At 33.9% G+C, this 18,012-nt stretch overlaps 2 protein-coding genes and 1 pseudogene across 3 annotated transcripts; all 3 read right to left on the minus strand.

The window, feature by feature from the left end:
• Window positions 1-1,489: 1,489 nt before the first annotated feature.
• On the minus strand, window positions 1,490-3,522 carry LOC149495053 (tabersonine 6,7-epoxidase-like). Its single transcript, XM_089723783.1, has 2 exons — window positions 2,816-3,522; window positions 1,490-2,227 (listed from the first exon to the last, which is right to left on the minus strand). Exons 1-2 carry the CDS (start codon window positions 3,296-3,298, stop codon window positions 1,595-1,597), a joined length of 1,116 nt encoding a protein of 371 aa, XP_089579909.1. The 5' UTR covers window positions 3,299-3,522; the 3' UTR covers window positions 1,490-1,594.
• A 33-nt stretch (window positions 3,523-3,555) lies between these two features.
• LOC110009333 (ABC transporter C family member 3-like) lies at window positions 3,556-6,935 on the minus strand (annotated as a pseudogene).
• A 704-nt stretch (window positions 6,936-7,639) lies between these two features.
• Window positions 7,640-13,706, minus strand: LOC105633065 (ABC transporter C family member 3). 2 transcript variants are annotated; one of them, XM_089723780.1, is made up of 10 exons: window positions 11,265-13,704; window positions 11,025-11,111; window positions 10,284-10,934; window positions 9,965-10,129; window positions 9,262-9,553; window positions 8,945-9,159; window positions 8,560-8,865; window positions 8,385-8,448; window positions 8,050-8,289; window positions 7,640-7,960 (listed from the first exon to the last, which is right to left on the minus strand). In XM_089723780.1, the coding sequence occupies exons 1-10, from the start codon at window positions 13,587-13,589 to the stop codon at window positions 7,839-7,841; spliced, it is 4,467 nt and encodes a 1,488-aa protein (XP_089579906.1). In that variant the 5' UTR covers window positions 13,590-13,704; the 3' UTR covers window positions 7,640-7,838. The 2 variants fall into 2 exon arrangements, with proteins under 2 accessions (XP_089579906.1, XP_089579907.1); XM_089723781.1 differs by lacking the exon at window positions 7,640-7,960 and having other exon boundaries at window positions 8,042-8,289; window positions 11,265-13,706.
• Window positions 13,707-18,012: the final 4,306 nt, after the last annotated feature.

Raw genomic sequence — 18,012 nt, forward strand, 5'->3', positions numbered from 1 at the left:
TTAGTCGGATCTAACTATTGCGAACAGCTCCTGGGTTTGCTGCGCCAGTTGGAACGGGAAGGGAAGAGTGAAGGAGAGACCGGACTGGAGCTTCTTCGTCGACGAGAGATAAGCCGGCGTCGCGGGAAAGTGGAGGAGCAGGAGGCTCGACACCATTTTTCGATCGAAGGATGTCGCGGCGCTCCTGCATCTTCTGTGTGCGCCAGAGACGAAAGAGAGATGAGAAAGGAGGCCGGAATCCGCTACGACGTGGAGGCGATGCTGGTCTTCAATGGTCGGAAAAAGAGGAGGAGGAGGAGGAGGAGCGGCGCTGCTCCTTGCATGCGCGAAGAAGAGGAAAAAAACAATAAAACGATGAAAAGGAGTGATTCCAGAGGTTTCTAGGCCATTCTGGTTCGATTCGAACCGGTTTGGTCCAACTCAATGATTTAGCTCGATTTTTGTTTGATTCTCTGGTTTTTCTCTTGGTTTCAGGAAAGTTTAAGCCGGTTTACTGTTCCTATTTATCAATAATTAAATATTTACTGAATAACCCCATTTTATTCTTTCTAATGTAATTTATTTAATTGATTTAATCAAATTTAGGATTACTAAGTGGTGCATCTCATTTTATTTTTGTAAGTGGTCCAATATCAATTCTAAGAAGTTTAAATTATTTTCGAATAGAAGTTTTGATAACTTGTTTTGGACTTGAGCCCAACTCGCAATTTAGGCCCAAATTGTAATTGCTCGGTACTTACAGCCCATGCCGTCACAAATTCAGATTTTTGATTTATTAAAAATTCAAAAGTTTTGAAAATAAAAATTCAGGGTATTACATAGTCTCTCTATTTATATAGACTTTCTGGAATATATTCGTATTCGTTTAGGAAAGCGAATCTTGATTGAGTAAGAAATCTTTTGGAGATAGAAAACTGTTTAGGCTTTGTATTTTTTCCCAATTAGGACTCTCCCAGCGTCTAAATATGATTTAAATTTGATTGGCACGTCAGAAAAGCATCACATGCGGGTCCATGCAAGCGGTATGGGTTGGAACTGACATTCTTGGCCCAAGGCAAAATCTAGTCTTCAGCACGAGCATGCTATATGGCACGACTTAGATACAGTCTTTTCTGCATTTTTGGTTGGATTCTATAAAAATCCTACAAAATTCCTCAAGATCAAGTGAAATATGATTTAAGGAAACTTTGAACAAAAACATAAATAAAGCTAATTAAAGTAATTAAAAATACTAAATATCCTAATAACAATTATATTAAAAATACTATTAAAGGAACACCTATCAAGTGTGGTACACATATCAAATATACAAGATCTTTCCCAATATTATTTTATGATTATTATTATTTTGGAAATAAATGTATATTTTCAAGAGTGTTCTTTTTTTTTTTTATTTTATTGAAGGATCTTAGGACATATTAATTTATTTTTCACTAAAAAAAAGAAAGAAAAACATCACAAACCCTATTTCAAATATGCCGATCAAATAATTAATTGCTAGAACAAATGATCCTTTAATCTAGTGACAAAGAGTGATGCTCTGGAACTAAAGGTCTTCCTTGATAGGCTTTGAAATTGTAATTGCTGCCTATAATTAATTGCTGGACCGGTTTATTTCACTATTTACAGGATGTATAGGAACTAAGAAGAGATCTTGTTTTCTTCTGATTGTTAAGCCATACCCTTCAGTCATGTCCAAGTCTTCATTCTTCATTCCATTTCCAAGTTTCCAATCAAAATGGTAGAGCAATTGTGCAAGTGGCAACTCAATGTTTGGTAGAGCAAATGAAATGCCTGGACATATCCTTCTTCCAGAACCAAAAGGAATAAACTCGAAGTCTGTCCCTTTATAACTGATCGCATTGTCAAGAAACCTTTCTGGGCAGAAAATTTCAGGTTCTGTCCAATTCTTGGGATCTCGTCCAATTGCCCACGCATTTACAAGAACTTTAGTCTTGATAGGTATAACGTACCCAATAATCTCAACTCTTGCTCTACTCTCTCTTGGTATTAGGGGCAGGGGAGGATGTAGCCTCAGGGTCTCCTTGATTATAGAGTTTAGATACTTCAACTCATGAATGTTTGTTTCATCTACAGTCCCTTTGTTCTTGTATACTTGTCTTACCTCATTTTGTGCCTTTTCCAATATTCTTGGATTTTTCAGCATTTCAGACATTGCCCACTCCACTGTTGTTGATGATGTCTCACTTCCAGCGCTAAACATGTCCTGAAAATTGTGGATGTTATGTTTAGATATATGTTGTCCATGGATTCAACAAAGAAAAAAACAAGCTTTTCTTGAAAAAATGGTTAAATAACTACAAAAAAAAAAAAAAAAAAAAAAAAAAAAAAAAAAAAAAAAAAAAAAAAAACTCAACTTTTAATGCTTTTTATAATTTCAACAAATTTTTTTAATTTTATCAATCAATATCTTGTAATTTATTTTTTATACCAATTGAGAACTTTTATAATTACCATCCAAATTCATCTCATACATCTGATAAAACTGACAGTATGAACCTCACACTTGTCACATTAGCACCAATTAGAAAATTCACTAACAACTCTGAAAAACATAATTTAGCTGGTTGAATTTAGATTACAATCATGCAGAAGTCACAAGTGCTATAAAAAAAAATAAGATACAAAATATTACTATATAAAATTAAAAGAATTAGTAAAAATTATAAAAAGTCTTAAAAGTTGAGAAATTTTTTTATAATTTGGCTAAAAAAACATTATATAAGATTACCCAAAAAAGATATAAATAAAAATCAAAGAGGAAAATAATTAATTAAATTATATACATACGAACCAAGATTACTGTCTTAATGTTGTCATCGGAAAGAGGAAATTCAAGATCACCATGTTCTTGAAGCTCGAGAAGAACATCCACCAAGTCATCATCTTCTTGTATTTCCTCACTTCTATTCATCTTGTTCCTATGCTCTTTCACTATCCTCTGGAGAATCCCATCTGCTTTTTCATGCAGTTTTTCAAGTTTAGGCCTCAGCCCACTTGCCAGTTCAAGAAATTTAATGGAAGGATACAAATCTGCAACACTAAAACCAGCTGCAATCTTTGAAACTTCTGTAATAACTTGTATAAAAGTTTCTTGATCTTCATATTTTTTTCCAAAAGCAGCTCTCGAAGTAATCCCATACGTTAATGAAAAAATCATTTCACTAACATTGATTAGTGACCCTTCAAGGGATGATATGGTTTTTATTAGGTTCAAAACCTCGTCTTCTCTAATAAACCGACAGGATTGAACTCGCTTTGGACGTAAAAGCTCCATTGTACAAATCTTCCGCAGCTGTCTCCAATAAGCACCGTATGGAGAAAAAACAATATTTGTAGAATCATAAGAGATTATTTTAGGAGCAAGGTTAGGAGGTCTTTCTGCAATCTAGATCATGAGTTTTCAGGACTTGTTTGGCAATTTCAGGCGAAGAAACTATGAGAGTGGAAACTCCACCGAGTTTTAAATGCATCAACGGTCCATATTTTCCGGATAATTTTTGAAGGGATTGATGAGGTAATGAACCTAAAAGTTGGTGAACATTTCCAATAATGGGCAATTTCCATGGCCCTGGAGGTAGATTTGTGGTTGAGGGCTTCAAAATTCACATGCAAAGCAAATGTTTATGGACCTAATTGAACAGAATACATGGCAAAACTTACTTACTCTGTTGAGGATTCGCCCACTTGGAGTTGCATCAAAGGACATAGGAGCCCGGAAAATGCAAAAATGCATTTTATTGAATAGAAGTTGTTGTCTTGTACCCTGCTGTTACAAGAAGTGTGGCTCTGGCCAGGATGCAAAACGAACTTGCAATAGCCAAAGCTACATAGACAATCATTGATGTGAATCCACTAACAGCAGGTTTTACATCTTTTGTCACTGGAGTTGCCCAAGCCATCCAATAGTTGCTACCAATTTGAAGGACCTCAAAGAGAATGTGAGCCAGCAAAATAAGCGGCACCAGGGCTCCTCCATATGCAGTTGTGATATATTTCCAGTAGACTGGGAATCCAACTTTACCTTTTTCTCTCTCTTCTTCTTGAACAAGCTGTCCTTTGGGCTCAGCAATCTCATCTTTATTTTCATCTTTTGGGAAAACTCCATTTCTAATGCTCATGCCATCATTGTCCTTCCTGATGCTTTCATTTCCAGAAGTTGACCCTGCCTCTTTGGAATTAAATACTGATAAAGCTGTCTTATGTGCACCAACAAGTTCTATAAAAACTAACCCTGAATTAAGAATGTCATTATACCTTCCAGCCTGGGTGATCCTTCCATCTTTCATGACCTAACCAGAAAGTTCAAGTTAAATCCAGTTATTCCATTAGTTGAGATATGAATCCCAGAAGCATTGAAGAATAAAAATGTAATCACTAATCACTCACCAATATTAAATCTGCAGCTGGTAAGAACTCAACTTGATGAGTAACATAAATAACAGTTTTTTAACTCAGTAGGCCAAGAAAAACCTCATATAATGCAATGATCAAACAAATATACTTTATTAGAAGTGCCATTCTTTTGCCATGAATAAAGAAGAACAGAAAAATAGCACAAAGAACGTAACTAGAAACAAATTGTGGCCTGCACCATGTCCAGTGGAATTGGTAAGGAGAATCATTCACCTTAAACAGACGAGATCCTGTATGTGCATCAACAGCACTAAAAGGATCATCGAATAGAAAGATGTCAGCATCTCGGTAGAGAGCTCACGCAATCTGTATCCTCTGTTTTTGTCCACCACTCAGATTGATACCCCTTTCATCTATAAGTGTTTGGTCACCAAATGACAGGCTTTCCAGGTCATTCTTCAGGGAACACGCCTCGAAAATCCTTTCGTACCTTTCTCTGTCCATTGATTTTCCAAATAATATGTTCTCTTCAATCTTGCCACTCTGTATCCATGGTGATTGAGCAGCATAGGCCTTTTCCCCAAATAGCTTAAAGTGTCCTGGAGATCTTGGGTACCTCTCCCAAAATGCAGGAGAGTAAGTCGACTTGGAGAAGATAAGTCCCAAGAGAAATTCCCATCATTTAGTTCTACTGCTGTGTCATAACTATCCCTTGGAATCCTCTCTACAACATCAGACTACAAGTCATCAAGACATAGGAAAGATACAATTCTATCAACGGAAACCTTGGTCTCAACCATCGTAGAAATTGTGTCAGGAAGATTAAAGGTTGGCTCCTGAAGAATCCGGAATGTTGCAAGTGCAGATAAGATCTTTCCAGACTCAAGTGGGATTCCCATAAGGACACAAGTGCCAAAAGTAGCCATAGACACGAGAGTAGGAGCACCCTAGGAGACAAAACTGACAATTGCTGTAGTGTAGTTAACTATCTTCGACCATCCTGTTTCAGTGTTTCGGAGCTCAATAATCTTAGACAAAAACTTCATTTCCCATGCCTGCAGCTTTAGGATTCTCATATTCCTTAAAATTTCAGACGTTGCTTTCATTCTTTTGTCTTTAGATTCCATCAACTTGTCCTGAAATTTCTCCTCTAATCTCCTTAATCGATAGTTCAACAACATGACAATAACAGTCGCAACAAAAGCTGCAATTGATGCAAGCCCAAGATTTTTGTACAACATGAATAAGGCCAAACTAACTTGGATGATGACCAGCCAAGGATCATGCATGAACCAGCAAAATGTTGCAATTCGCTTGGTATCAACAGTCATCAGATTGATGCTATCCCCACTAGTGCGGCCCTGCTTTGACTGGCATGAAAGGGTCAAACCCCAGTTGTAGATCATAGCCATAATTGATGAACGCATCGTAATTACAATTTGTCGCAACCTAAAGTTCAAGTGCCTCTCTGAGAGGCACTGTACAACCATTCGAATTAAAAAGGCAGAAGCCAAAACATATCCCTGATTTTTTAACTGCCCTCGCCCATTAAGGCATTGAACAAATTCATCAATGAGGTATGGACCGGCATAAGAAGCCATTGTGTTTAACAGTGAAAGAAAAGCTGTATACAGAATCTCTTTCCAAGCTAAGAAGAAAAATGCCTTGACAATCGTAAATGGAGTAACTCCACTAGTAGTACCACTATATGACCCGAGTTTATTTTGGAAAACTGAAAATGACCCAGTTACACTATCCACACTATGAAGTTGAGGAGCATCTTCAAGGTCTATAGTTTTCTTATTACCAACAGCAATTAGGGAACCCATCCAAGAGAAGGTAAGAAAGCTGAAAATGCATTTAATAAGGAGTAACAAAATCACCTTCCCTAGATTTATTTAATTCTAAATCATTACCACTTAATTTATCATTCAATAGAGGTTCTTCAAAATGGGTAAATTCACCCTTAATTTCCAAGAACCCCACGTAACAACGAAACAAACCGGCGGACACAGAGACTGCATCTGATACTAAATACCGAACTTGGAAGGACACATGTTCATGTTTCTAGAAAGAACAATGTCCACAGAAAGACAACAAGAAGAAATTAAAAAATAAGAGGCCCACCAAACTCTCAATGGAAATGGGTACTTAATATCAGGTGAATTAAAAAATTGGATATGCAAATAGACAGAAAGTGCACCCCAAGAGAGTGTTCTAACCGCTAAATCCAAAAGCATAACGACATCATAATCAGACCAACCACTTCTATGACAATAGAAGTAGCTCAACAAACACCAAACTAAATCGAACACAGACACTCAAACAACAGCTTAGAGTGAGTTTGTAACACAATTCCCTCTTGTTATTATCAAGCTTATTTTTAATATCTTCACTATCACCAATCCTAAGTTTCTTAAAGACAAAAGGGACTAATAACGCAAAACCAGAAAACCCGTGAAGGAAAATGGGCATGAGGAGAAAATCACTACCTGAATATAATACTGAAGGTGAGTTAGAAAGAAAAGATACCATCTACTCCTTACTGAATCAGCAAGTTCTAATTTCTGAGAGGTTTTTTCGAGGTTTTAGCTAAATAGGTGTTTGCTGGAAAGACTTTAAGAAACAAAAACAATTAAAAAAAAAAAACTGTGCGTCTTTTTACTGGAAAAATGCACAGAATTTTCCCACAAAATTTGTTCTTTTCTTTCTTCCAGTTCTGCTGTTATGAACACTTCTCTAATCTATTACTTTCCTGCCTTTTTTTTTTTTTCTTTTGCAGTCTCTGGGAAATGAAGAAGGCGCAAGGCGCTGGTGGACGACTGCTCTCTGTATTATATGGAAACTGTTAAAGGAGCAGAAATTACAAATCGCTCTCTCTGTATTTTCCTTTTATAGGATTCTCTCTAATCTGTCGACGTATAAGAATTATAACCATTATAACCGGAATGTCAGCACTTTTTTTAGGAAGATATTGTCAGCGTTTTCTAGTAATCAGAATTATGGAAAATCTGCAACTTGTGTTTAGAAATGAAATCCGTAGTTAAATTTCACTCTGGCTCAACAACAGAGGAAATTGAGGAGCAAGAAAATGAAATCCATATATACAAGAGAGTGATAGAAAGAGGGAAATGAAATTAGGGATTTTTTTTTTTTTTAGAATAATAAAAAGCATCGTTTTTTATTTTATTTTTGAAATTAGGGATAGCAATTTAAGTTATGCAAGAACGTAATGCTCATAAATCAACAAAATAAGCAGCAATAGTCTAAATATACAAATTCTGCAATTATTAAGAAAGTAGTTAAACTGCAGCTTTTCGTCGTTTCTTATCTCCATTTGTTCAAAATCAAATTAACCTATCATCTAATTACTATAAAATTTTAGTAAACTGATTACAATATACTAAACTATACCAAAGTTGAGAATTGATGCTCAACAATGGTTTATGAAGAATTGCTATTTATTCGGTTAGCTTCTCAAAACTGGAGTTTGATCTTGCTGAATATTCTGCTACAAGTTGTGCAAACGACGATGCCTTGTTTTCTAATAACCGAGTCGGAGAGTCATATTCCTCGATGAGCCCTGCACAATTATTACCAAATATGAAACTATAAGAACATTGCGCAACATTCATAATTTAAATTACAGCATTAAATTTAATAATTACTTACCATTACTTAGAAGCAGAACCATGTCACTATCAAGAACAGAAGTTATTCGATGTGCAATGGTTATAACTGTACAGTCAGAGAAGTGTTGCCTAATAGTTTGCTGAATTAAATTATCAGTAGCTGTATCAACCGAGGCAGTAGCTTCATCAAGAACCAAGACCTTACTCCTCTTGAGTAGCACTCGCCCGAGGCAGACTAGCTGCCTTTGACCCATACTCCAGTTCTCTCCATTCTCAGTGACTGCAGCACCAGTATGATTATTCACAACGTAAATCTATGCCAGAAAGTTAAAAAGATTCGCATTCAACTAACATGGTATAATAAGAATAACATACCTGTTGAATCTAGCTTTTCCTCCTTCTTCCTAACCTCATCTCCAAGTTGGCACTTATCAAGAGCCTGGAACAATTCAATATATTTTAGCATGCATGTCCTTAGAAATTATTTGATTTAGAAACAAAATATCAATAAAGAATCTTTTTATTAATATTTAGAATTGAAACAACCTACCTCCCAAATTTGATCATCCTTGTACTCTTCAAGAGGGTCCAGGTTACTCCGTACAGTCCCTTCGAACATGGTAGGATCCTGAGGAATAATGCTTATTCTTGATCGCAAGTTATGCAAACCAATCAATGAGATATTGATGCCATCTATCACAATCTGACCAGCTGCAGGTTCAACAATCCGGAAAAGTGTTTGGATGAGAGTTGATTTACCACTGCCTGTTCTCCCCACAATACCAGTTTTTTTCCCTCCTGGGAAAGTACATGTGAGACCTCGCAACACGAGTGGCATATGAGGGGTATACCGAACCTATATTAAATCACTTACATTAATATCATATGCCGTACATGATTCAGAATCATCAATTGAAATAATCAAGATCCATTACCTGCAAATTACAAATATCTACTTCTCCATGTGATGGCCAAGAAGGGTCTGGCCGGTTTTCATCTACTACAAGAGGAGGCTCACTAGGAGTAGACATGTATTGGAGTATTCTCTCTACTGATATGATTTTATTTTCTAGATTGCAAATGCTCCAAATCACCCAAGCTTGCAACATGTTTAGGTTGAGTCCATATGTCACAGCTAAACCAGCAATGGCTTTAAAAATGAAAAAATAAAAGGAAAATGTGAATTTCAAGCTCATCAAATTGTCTCAAAGAGAAGAATGATGAATAGCTATATGAGACAGGAGCTACAAACCTGGATTAATTCCCTCTGGAAAAGAGATTAAGAAAAACAAAGAGAAGGCAAATGTGAGAGAAGAGAATATATCCAAGCGGAAGCAAAGCCATTCCATTGCACCAGCAACATGAAATGCAGGTCGAGAATACGCATCAGTCAGGTTCATATTTGTTTCTTGGAATCTTGATTGGTGATCAAAGCTTCTGACAGTTGTCGATCCTGAAATTGTTTCGGCGAAATGTTGGATAACTGGGGCTTTACACACTCCAACCAATCGTGAAAGCTCTCTTGCAGATGGGAGATAGTATTGCTGCAAAACAAAAAAAATTGTGAGGACTCTGTCTATTAATGGTAAATGATGATAGTCAATACTCATATAAAGTTGAAAGTTTAACTACATTGAATTGTATACAACTAAAACTTATTGTGTTCTCTAATTTCTTTATTTTAAGCATATTAAAGGAAATTTTAAACTCAAGCCACTATTCAACCCGGGAACTCCTCTGGCGCGTGACAGCCTCAGATTTAGGAAAGCATATGATACAGCTCTTACTGTACCGATTGGTTCTTCCCCGAGTCTAGTTCCGGGGCTGGACGCTTGGGAATAACCAGACAATAAAAAGCGATGGCATAAGAAACACAAGGAGTTGTATTAGCAGGCATCACGGCAGAGGAATTATTAAACATATAAGCTAGTGTTTTAAGAGGTACTGAGTATTACCTGGTACCAGATGCAGGCAGCAATTGCAGGGATAAAGACAATAAAAACTTGCCAAGCTACCTGAGACATTACAGCAATGATTCCCAAAAGCTGGATCATTGAAATTGCAACAGAACCCACTTGATATGGAATTTGCAAATCGACTGCGCTTTGGTCTGTAGAAGCCTATTAGGGCAAAAACAAATCAACTGAGACCTATATTTTTCTGGTTTAATTGAAATTAAAGGACATAAAGATGGATGAAAAAAAAAAACTAGAATTGTGGATAAAGTCTTCAAATTTAATTAATTGAAGAGAATATATGAAAAAATTTTCTTACTCTGTTTAGGATTCGCCCACTCGGAGTTGCATCAAAGAAGGACATGGGAGCACGGAAAATGCAAAAATGCATTTTATTAAATAGCATAGTTGCTGTCTTGTACCCAGCTGTTACAAGAACTGTCGCTCTGGCAAGGATGCACAAAGAACTTCCAACAGCCAAAGCTACATAGACAATTATTAATTTGAACCCACTAACAACAGGTTCCACATCCTTTGACACCGGAGTTGCCCAAGCCATCCAATAGTTGCTACCAATTTGGAGGACCTGAAAGAGAATCTGTGCCAGCAAAAACAAGGGCACCAGGGCACCTCCATATGCAGTTGTCAGATATTTCCAGTATACATGGAATCCAACTTTACCTTTTTCTCTCTCTTCTTCCTGAACAAGCTGTCGTTTGGGCTCAGCTATCTCTCCAGCTTTACCATTTTGTACATCTTTATTTTCTTCTTTCGATAGAACTCCATTGGTAATGCTCATGCCATCAACATCCTGGCTGATACTTTCATTTCCAGAAGTCAACCCTGCCTGTTTGGAATCAAGTACAGATAAAGCTGTCTTATGTGCACCAACAAGTTCCATAAAATCAGACCCTGAACTGAGAATGTCATCGTACTTCCCAGCCTGTGTGATCCTTCCATCTTTCACGACCTAACCAGAAGGAAAAAGTTGAATCCAATCATTCCATTGTGTTTATGATAAATCCTAAAAGTATAGAAGAATAGAAATGTAATAACTCACCAATATTAAATCAGCAACTGGTAAGAATTCAACTTGATGAGTAACATAAATAACAGTTTTTGAACTCAACAGGCCAAGCAAAACTTCCTGCAATGCAATGATCAAACAAATATACTTTATGAGAAGTGCCATTCTATTGTCATGCGTAAAAAAGAACAGAAAAATGGCACAAAGTATGTGAGTAAAAACAAATCACGGCCTGCACCATGCCAGTGGGAATTTAGAAGGAGAATTACTTACCTTAAATAGATGAGATCCGGTATGAGCATCAACTGCGCTAAAGGGATCGTCAAATAGATAGATATCAGCATCTTGGTAGAGAGCTCGTGCTATCTGTATTCTCTGTTTCTGTCCACCACTCAGATTGATACCCCTCTCACCTATAACTGTTTGGTCACCGAATGGGAGGATTTCCAGGTCCTTCTTCAGCGAACATGCCTCCAATATCCTTTCATACCTTTCTTTGTCCATCTCCTTGCCAAATAATATGTTCTCTTCAATCTTGCCACTCTGTATCCAAGGCGACTGAGCAACATAGGCCTTTTTCCCACATAGCTTAAGTGTCCCCGATATCTTGGGCACCTCTCCCAAAATGCAGGACAGTAAGCTCGACTTGCCTGATCCAACAGTACCACATACAGCAACCCTCATACCATGGAAAACTTTAAAATTAATGTCTTTTAGGGTTGGATTTGGAGAAGACAAGTCCCACGAGAAATTCCCATCACCTATTTCTACTGCTGTGTCAGAACTACCTCTAGGAATCTTCTCTATAACATCAGACTGCAAGTCATCGAGACGTAGGAAAGATGCAATTCTGTCGAGGGAAACCTTGGTTTGAACCATCATAGAAATTGTGTCAGGAAGATTATAGATTGGCTCCTGAAGAATCCTAAATGTCGCAAGTGCGGACAAGATTTTCCCTGACTCAAGTGGGATTCCCAAAATCATACAAGTACCAAAAGTGGACACAGACACTAAAGTAGGAGCACCCCAGAAGACAAAACTGACAATTGCTGAAGTGTAAACAAATTTCTTCAACCATCCTGTCTCAGTGTTTCGAAGCTCAATAATCTTAGATAAAAACTTCATTTCCCATGCCTGCAGCTTCAGGATTTTCATATTCCTTAATATCTCAGACGTTGCTTTCATTCTTTTGTCTTTAGATTCCATTAACTTCTCCTGAAATTTCTTCTGTAGTCTCCCTAATGGATAGTTCAACAACATAACAATAATAGTTGCAAGCAAAGCTGCAACAGCTGCAAGCCCAAGATTTTTATACAATATAAATAAGGCCAAACTAACTTGGATGATTACCAGCCAAGAATCATGCATGTACCAGCTAAAGTCACCAATTCGCCCTGCATCAACCGTCATAAAATTGATGATCTCCCCACTAGTGTGGCCTTGCTTTGACTGGCATGAAATGGTTAAGCCTTTGTTGTAGATCATAGCCATAAGTACTGAGCGCATCCTAATTCCAATTTGCTGCAACCTAAAGAACCAGTGCCTCTGTGAGAGGCACTCTACAACCTTTCCAATAAAAAAGGCAGAAGCTAAAACATATCCCTGATTTTTATACTGCCCTCGCCCATTGAGGCATTGAACAAACGCATCTATAAGGAATGGACCGACATAGGAAGCCGCTGTGTATAGCAGCGCAAGAAAAGCTGTATACAGAATTTCTTTCCAAACTGATGAGAACAATGCCTTCACAAGCTTAAATGTAGTAACTCCACTAGTGGCACCACTATATGACTCGAGTTTATTTTTGAAAACTGGAAGAGACCCAACTACACTATCCACACTATGAAGTTGAGGAACATCTTCAAGGTCTATAGATTTCTTATTACCAACAGCAATTAGGGAACCCATCCAAGAGAAGGTAAGAAAGCTGAAAATGCCAGCATTTGAGTAAGGAGTTACAAAATTACCTCCTCTAGACTTGGTTGAATCTAAATTATTACCATCTAATAGAGGTTCTTCAAGAAGTGTATATTCACCCTTAATTTTCAAGAACCCCACAAAACAAAGAAACAAACCAGTGAAGACAGAGACTGCATCTGATACTAAATAGTGAACTTGGGAGGACATGTGTTCATGTTTTCCATAAAGAAAAATGTCCACGACAAGACAATAACAAGAAATTGAAAAATAAAAACCCCACCAAACTCTCAATAGAAATGGGAACTTAATATCAGGTGAAATAAAAAATTGGGTATGCAAATAGACAGAAAGTGCACCCCAAGAGATTGCTCTAAGCGCTAAATCCAAAAGGGTAACTATTTCATCATCAGACCAACCACTCCTATACCAATAGAAGTAGCTCAATAAGCACCAGACAAAACTGAACACCGAAACGCCCAGACAACAGAATAGAGCGAGTTTGTAACACAATGCCCTTTTGGTATTATCAAACCTCTCTTTAATATCTTCATTACCACCCACACTAAGTTTCTTAAAAACAAACGTGACTAATAACACAAATAACAAAACTAAGTGTAAAGAGCCAGAAAACCCGCGGAGGAAAATGGGTTTGAGGAGAAAATCAGTACCTGAAAACATTATTGAAGGTGAGTTTGAAAGAAACGATATTATCGTATTCCTTACTGAATAAGCGAGTTCCACCTTTGAGAGGTTTTTTCGAGGTTTTTGGGTTCACTCATATATATATATATAGAAACGAGTTTTTGAAGCAGAAGATAAAATACAGAGCGAGAGAGGTCAAAGATGCAATCCTTGAGGCGAGGAAACGTGGAGGACAAGACTTGGGAGACGGAGATAGGCACTAACGAGGTGCAAAATCAGACAAAAGCAATTAAAGAAAAGATGGGCGTTTGTTTCCAGGAAACTTGCAACCATTTTCCCGGAAAATAGATTTTTTTTTTTTTTTTTTTTTTTTTTTTAATCTTGGTTTCCCTCGAATAGGACTCCCGGTAGTATACTTTTTGGCAACTACCAACTAACTCGGCACAAAATCGCTATCAAAATCGTAAGTCTACTCGCCAACGATTCTCCCTCGATTTTTCTTACTTTTTTTTTTTTTTTAATTACATTAGGGGTAGTTTTTCAACTCTAATCAAAATACTAAACCTACTTTAAAAGCTGGTATCTAGTGTATTTTAAAAAAATTTAATACACTTATTAAAACTCTAAAGGTTTAATCATATAAAAAAATAAACTTTTGAGTTTTATTTTTCAAATTTGGCCAATCTTTTAATTTTATTAATTTATACCATGTATTTATTTTTTTTTATTAATGCAATTCCTAAAGCCAATAAATCTACTTAGAAGATATAAATTACTTGCCAAGGTCTTTGAAGAATTCGTTAGCTACAAAACTATATCAGATTCTTTTAAGTTTGCAGTGGAATAGAAATAAAATTGTCTAAATAATCAAATTTTTAATTTAGAGATTCTGAACTACTATGATTCTACACAGAGATTATAATAAAAATAAATTAAAATAGACAAATTTGTCAAATTCGTTAAAATAATTCAGACTTTTTTAGTGATTTCACCGATGCTAAACCTACTCTAGCAGCTGTTATTAATTTTCTTTTTCCGGTATGAAATTATGATGGCTGGATTTTTTTAATATGAAGGGAAGGGTCGTAGGAAATGTAGAAAATGACGCGTGATCGACAAAATATGATGACGATAGCAATGATATATAGTAATTATATCATATGACTTTAGCACTTATAGTAATTATAAATATTGAAAATCTAACTCGTGTTTAGATTCATTAATTAACCTATTTTGAAAAGATCAATTTCACAAAATTGAATTAGAAGAATTTTTATTTTGTTAATTTTTTTTTTTTTACATTTAGAAATAACATCATTTATAAAAAAAATAATTTTAAAATTTTGAAAATCATGTCAATTTAAGCTTGATTTCATAAGAATGTACTTTTTTTAGGAATAACTAGTTGTATCATACACGCCTTCCACGGTGTTTGTAATCATCAATTTTTAATAGTTGCAAATAAATATAATTTAATATGTATATAATTTTTTTATTTTTATTGTAAATTATCTATACTACGTATTATTGTCATTATATCGACCAATTTCATTCTTTTAATTACTTCAAAATTTGATAAAATTCGAGAGCGAGTTTTCCATCTCCAAATTATTATAAACAATTTATATTATTAAAAATTTAAGAGTTTTCACAGAATAGAAAAAAAAAAAAAAAGACATTTATCATCCTATTTTGAACTCTCTTATAAACTTTTCAAGAGAAAAAAGTTTAGAACAATATTGCAAAAATATTTTTTTATCTTTCTATTTAAAAAAAATCAGTTTTTACTCATAAAATCAATTTCTTATATCAAGATTATCTTAAATAGAAGATTTCAATTTTTATACGTGTATTTCTTATTCTTATGATAATATCATTATTAATTTACTCCCATTATTTTCTTTATTAATGAATTGCCATTTTTATATTAAAAAGAAAAAAAAATATTTTATGAAATAATAAAAATTTCATAATTATATCATATGTTAGGGAAAGAACATATTTAAAATATTATTATATTTGACAATCAAATTTTTATGAAAATAAAATTATTTATCACCTAATTCAAATTTTTTATAACATTTAAATTTAATTAATTTAATTTTTTTATCTAATATAATATTATAAACTGTCCATATTACTAAAGTATGAGAAATCAATATTAAGCATTATAATGATTAGTATATTAATTATTTTTTTAGAGCATCATTTATAATTTTGGTTTTTTTTTCTTTTTATACTTTTTACTAAGCCACCAATGAGCACATAATTAATTTTATGGCTGCTTTTTTTGAGAAAAAATTATTTCAATATACTGTATGGTTTGCTAATGGAACGTATTATATCATATATAGTTTTATATTATATATATTTCTAGTCAGTTCTATTTTCTATTTTATATCAAACAATAAATTTTATAATATATTCTTTAATAAATAATAATAAATTATATTTATTTTTGTAAAATAAATTATTTATAAAAATAATTATAACCAATTAAATTTAAAATTTTTTAAAAACAATAATGAAACATATTATATTCTTATTATAATTAATATATATTTTATATCAGGGACGGAGTCGGACTCCAAAATTAAAGGTCCATAGAAAAATTTTTAAAATTAAAGGGGCCAAAAGTAAAGATTTTTTGTTTGATTGTTTTGTAGAGAAAATTTGTTTTTTAAAAAAATTGGAGTCCACCCATGATCCTTGCAGTTTCCCTTCCATCTATCAATCAAAATTAAATTATATTTATTTTTTCAATTAATAAAATTAAAATTTTAAAATATTATATTCTTATTTTCAATCAATAAAATTAAAAAATTAAAAATATTATATTCTTACAATATTTAGTATATATATAAATTTTATATAGTATATAATTTTTATTTTATCCAATAATTTAGATTTAAATAAAAAACTAATATGATGAATCAAAAATAAATTAGCTTTATTTTCTCAACCAATCAAATTAAAATCTTTAATAATATTTTTATCAATCCATTAACTTAGTAGGGGTATTCTTAAAACTCCAATTCTCCCGTCCATTCCCATATATATATATTTTTCTTAGTAGTAACTTTTATTAGTGAGTTGTTTAACAACATTTAAAAATCATGAAAAACTCTTTTTTTTCTTCACATCGCCTTTCGTCTTGATGTGTAATTGTGTTCTAATAAAATGGTAATTTTCAATTTTGTTTGGGTAAAATTAAAATGTTACTACGATGATATTATTATTATAATAACACTGCAATTTAAATAGACTTATATAACAGAATTATAAATTGAATTTATAAAACTCATTAAAGATTGGAAATAGCTGTGGTTACGAATTGATGCTATTGAAGAACATTGGTAGGACAGAAGTGAGCTTGTAGCTTACTTCCAAGTTCAAAATTCTCCTTTTGATAAGGACAACTACTTTTGATTCCTTGGGCTCCAAGCCCCAAATAAATTAAAATATGGGAAAAGTCTTCTCTATAGACTGTAGTCTATTTTATTCTCTAATAATTAGAGTATAAATTTCAAAGCTCGTGTTTGACTTATTAACAAATAATGCAATCCATCATTCCACTTTCACTTTGCACCGCTTGCTTGCAAATTCTCGAAAAATTGAAAACCACATCGATTGAAATTTCCAAGGTAAAGAAACAACGGGTTAATAAAGAAAGAACGGGTTGATTTGAATAAAAATTGTTCAGATAAATAGGAATAAGTTTGAGCGTTTAATAATTTTAAATGGAAATTTTTTTATTGAAAGACGATTCACCTTTCTGCGATAGTGCGAATAAAATTATGCTTAATACAATAAACTAGAGAAATATATATATATAGAGAGAGAGAAAAAATATATATATATAAAAGATTTATAACAAATAACAACAATTTCCATATAAAAACAAATATATATTCATAAAATTTACAAATCGCTTTCACTTTTTGGAAAGGAAAAGGAAAGAAAGGAAAAGCCTTAAACAATGACGATGACGTACCAATAGAATTGTGGATGAATTATTCTTGAAAAATTGAAAAAAAAAAAAAATTGAAGCTAGGGGCAGTGACCACCAGCCGGTCACTCCTTCGTCGTTGTTGACCAATCAAATTGATTAATTCGGCAATTAACTACTAATCTGATCTGATTTGATTTAATTTTTCAATAAATCGAAAACGGAGTTTAAAATAAAAGGAGAAAATTTATAATTACGTGAATTAAACGGAGCAATTGGTTAAATTGCATGGGCAGTTTTTGAAAGGAAATGGATTTAAATCTTAGAATACTAAGTTTTTTTCTTTTTTTTTTTAAATAATAACGAGAAAAAATTATAGTAAATAGAATATAAGTTTAAAGATTAAAAATAAATAGTTTAACTTTAACAAATATATTCTATAATTATGACAGCTTATTTTGCAAGTATACGAATCGCTACAAGTAATATATGATGAGTAAGATATCATTC

The sequence above is a fragment of the Jatropha curcas genome, chromosome 7 (genome assembly GCF_041381405.1).
Source record: "Jatropha curcas cultivar XTBG-Jc1 chromosome 7, XTBG_Jcur_1.0, whole genome shotgun sequence".
Taxonomy (NCBI): Eukaryota; Viridiplantae; Streptophyta; class Magnoliopsida; order Malpighiales; family Euphorbiaceae; genus Jatropha; species Jatropha curcas.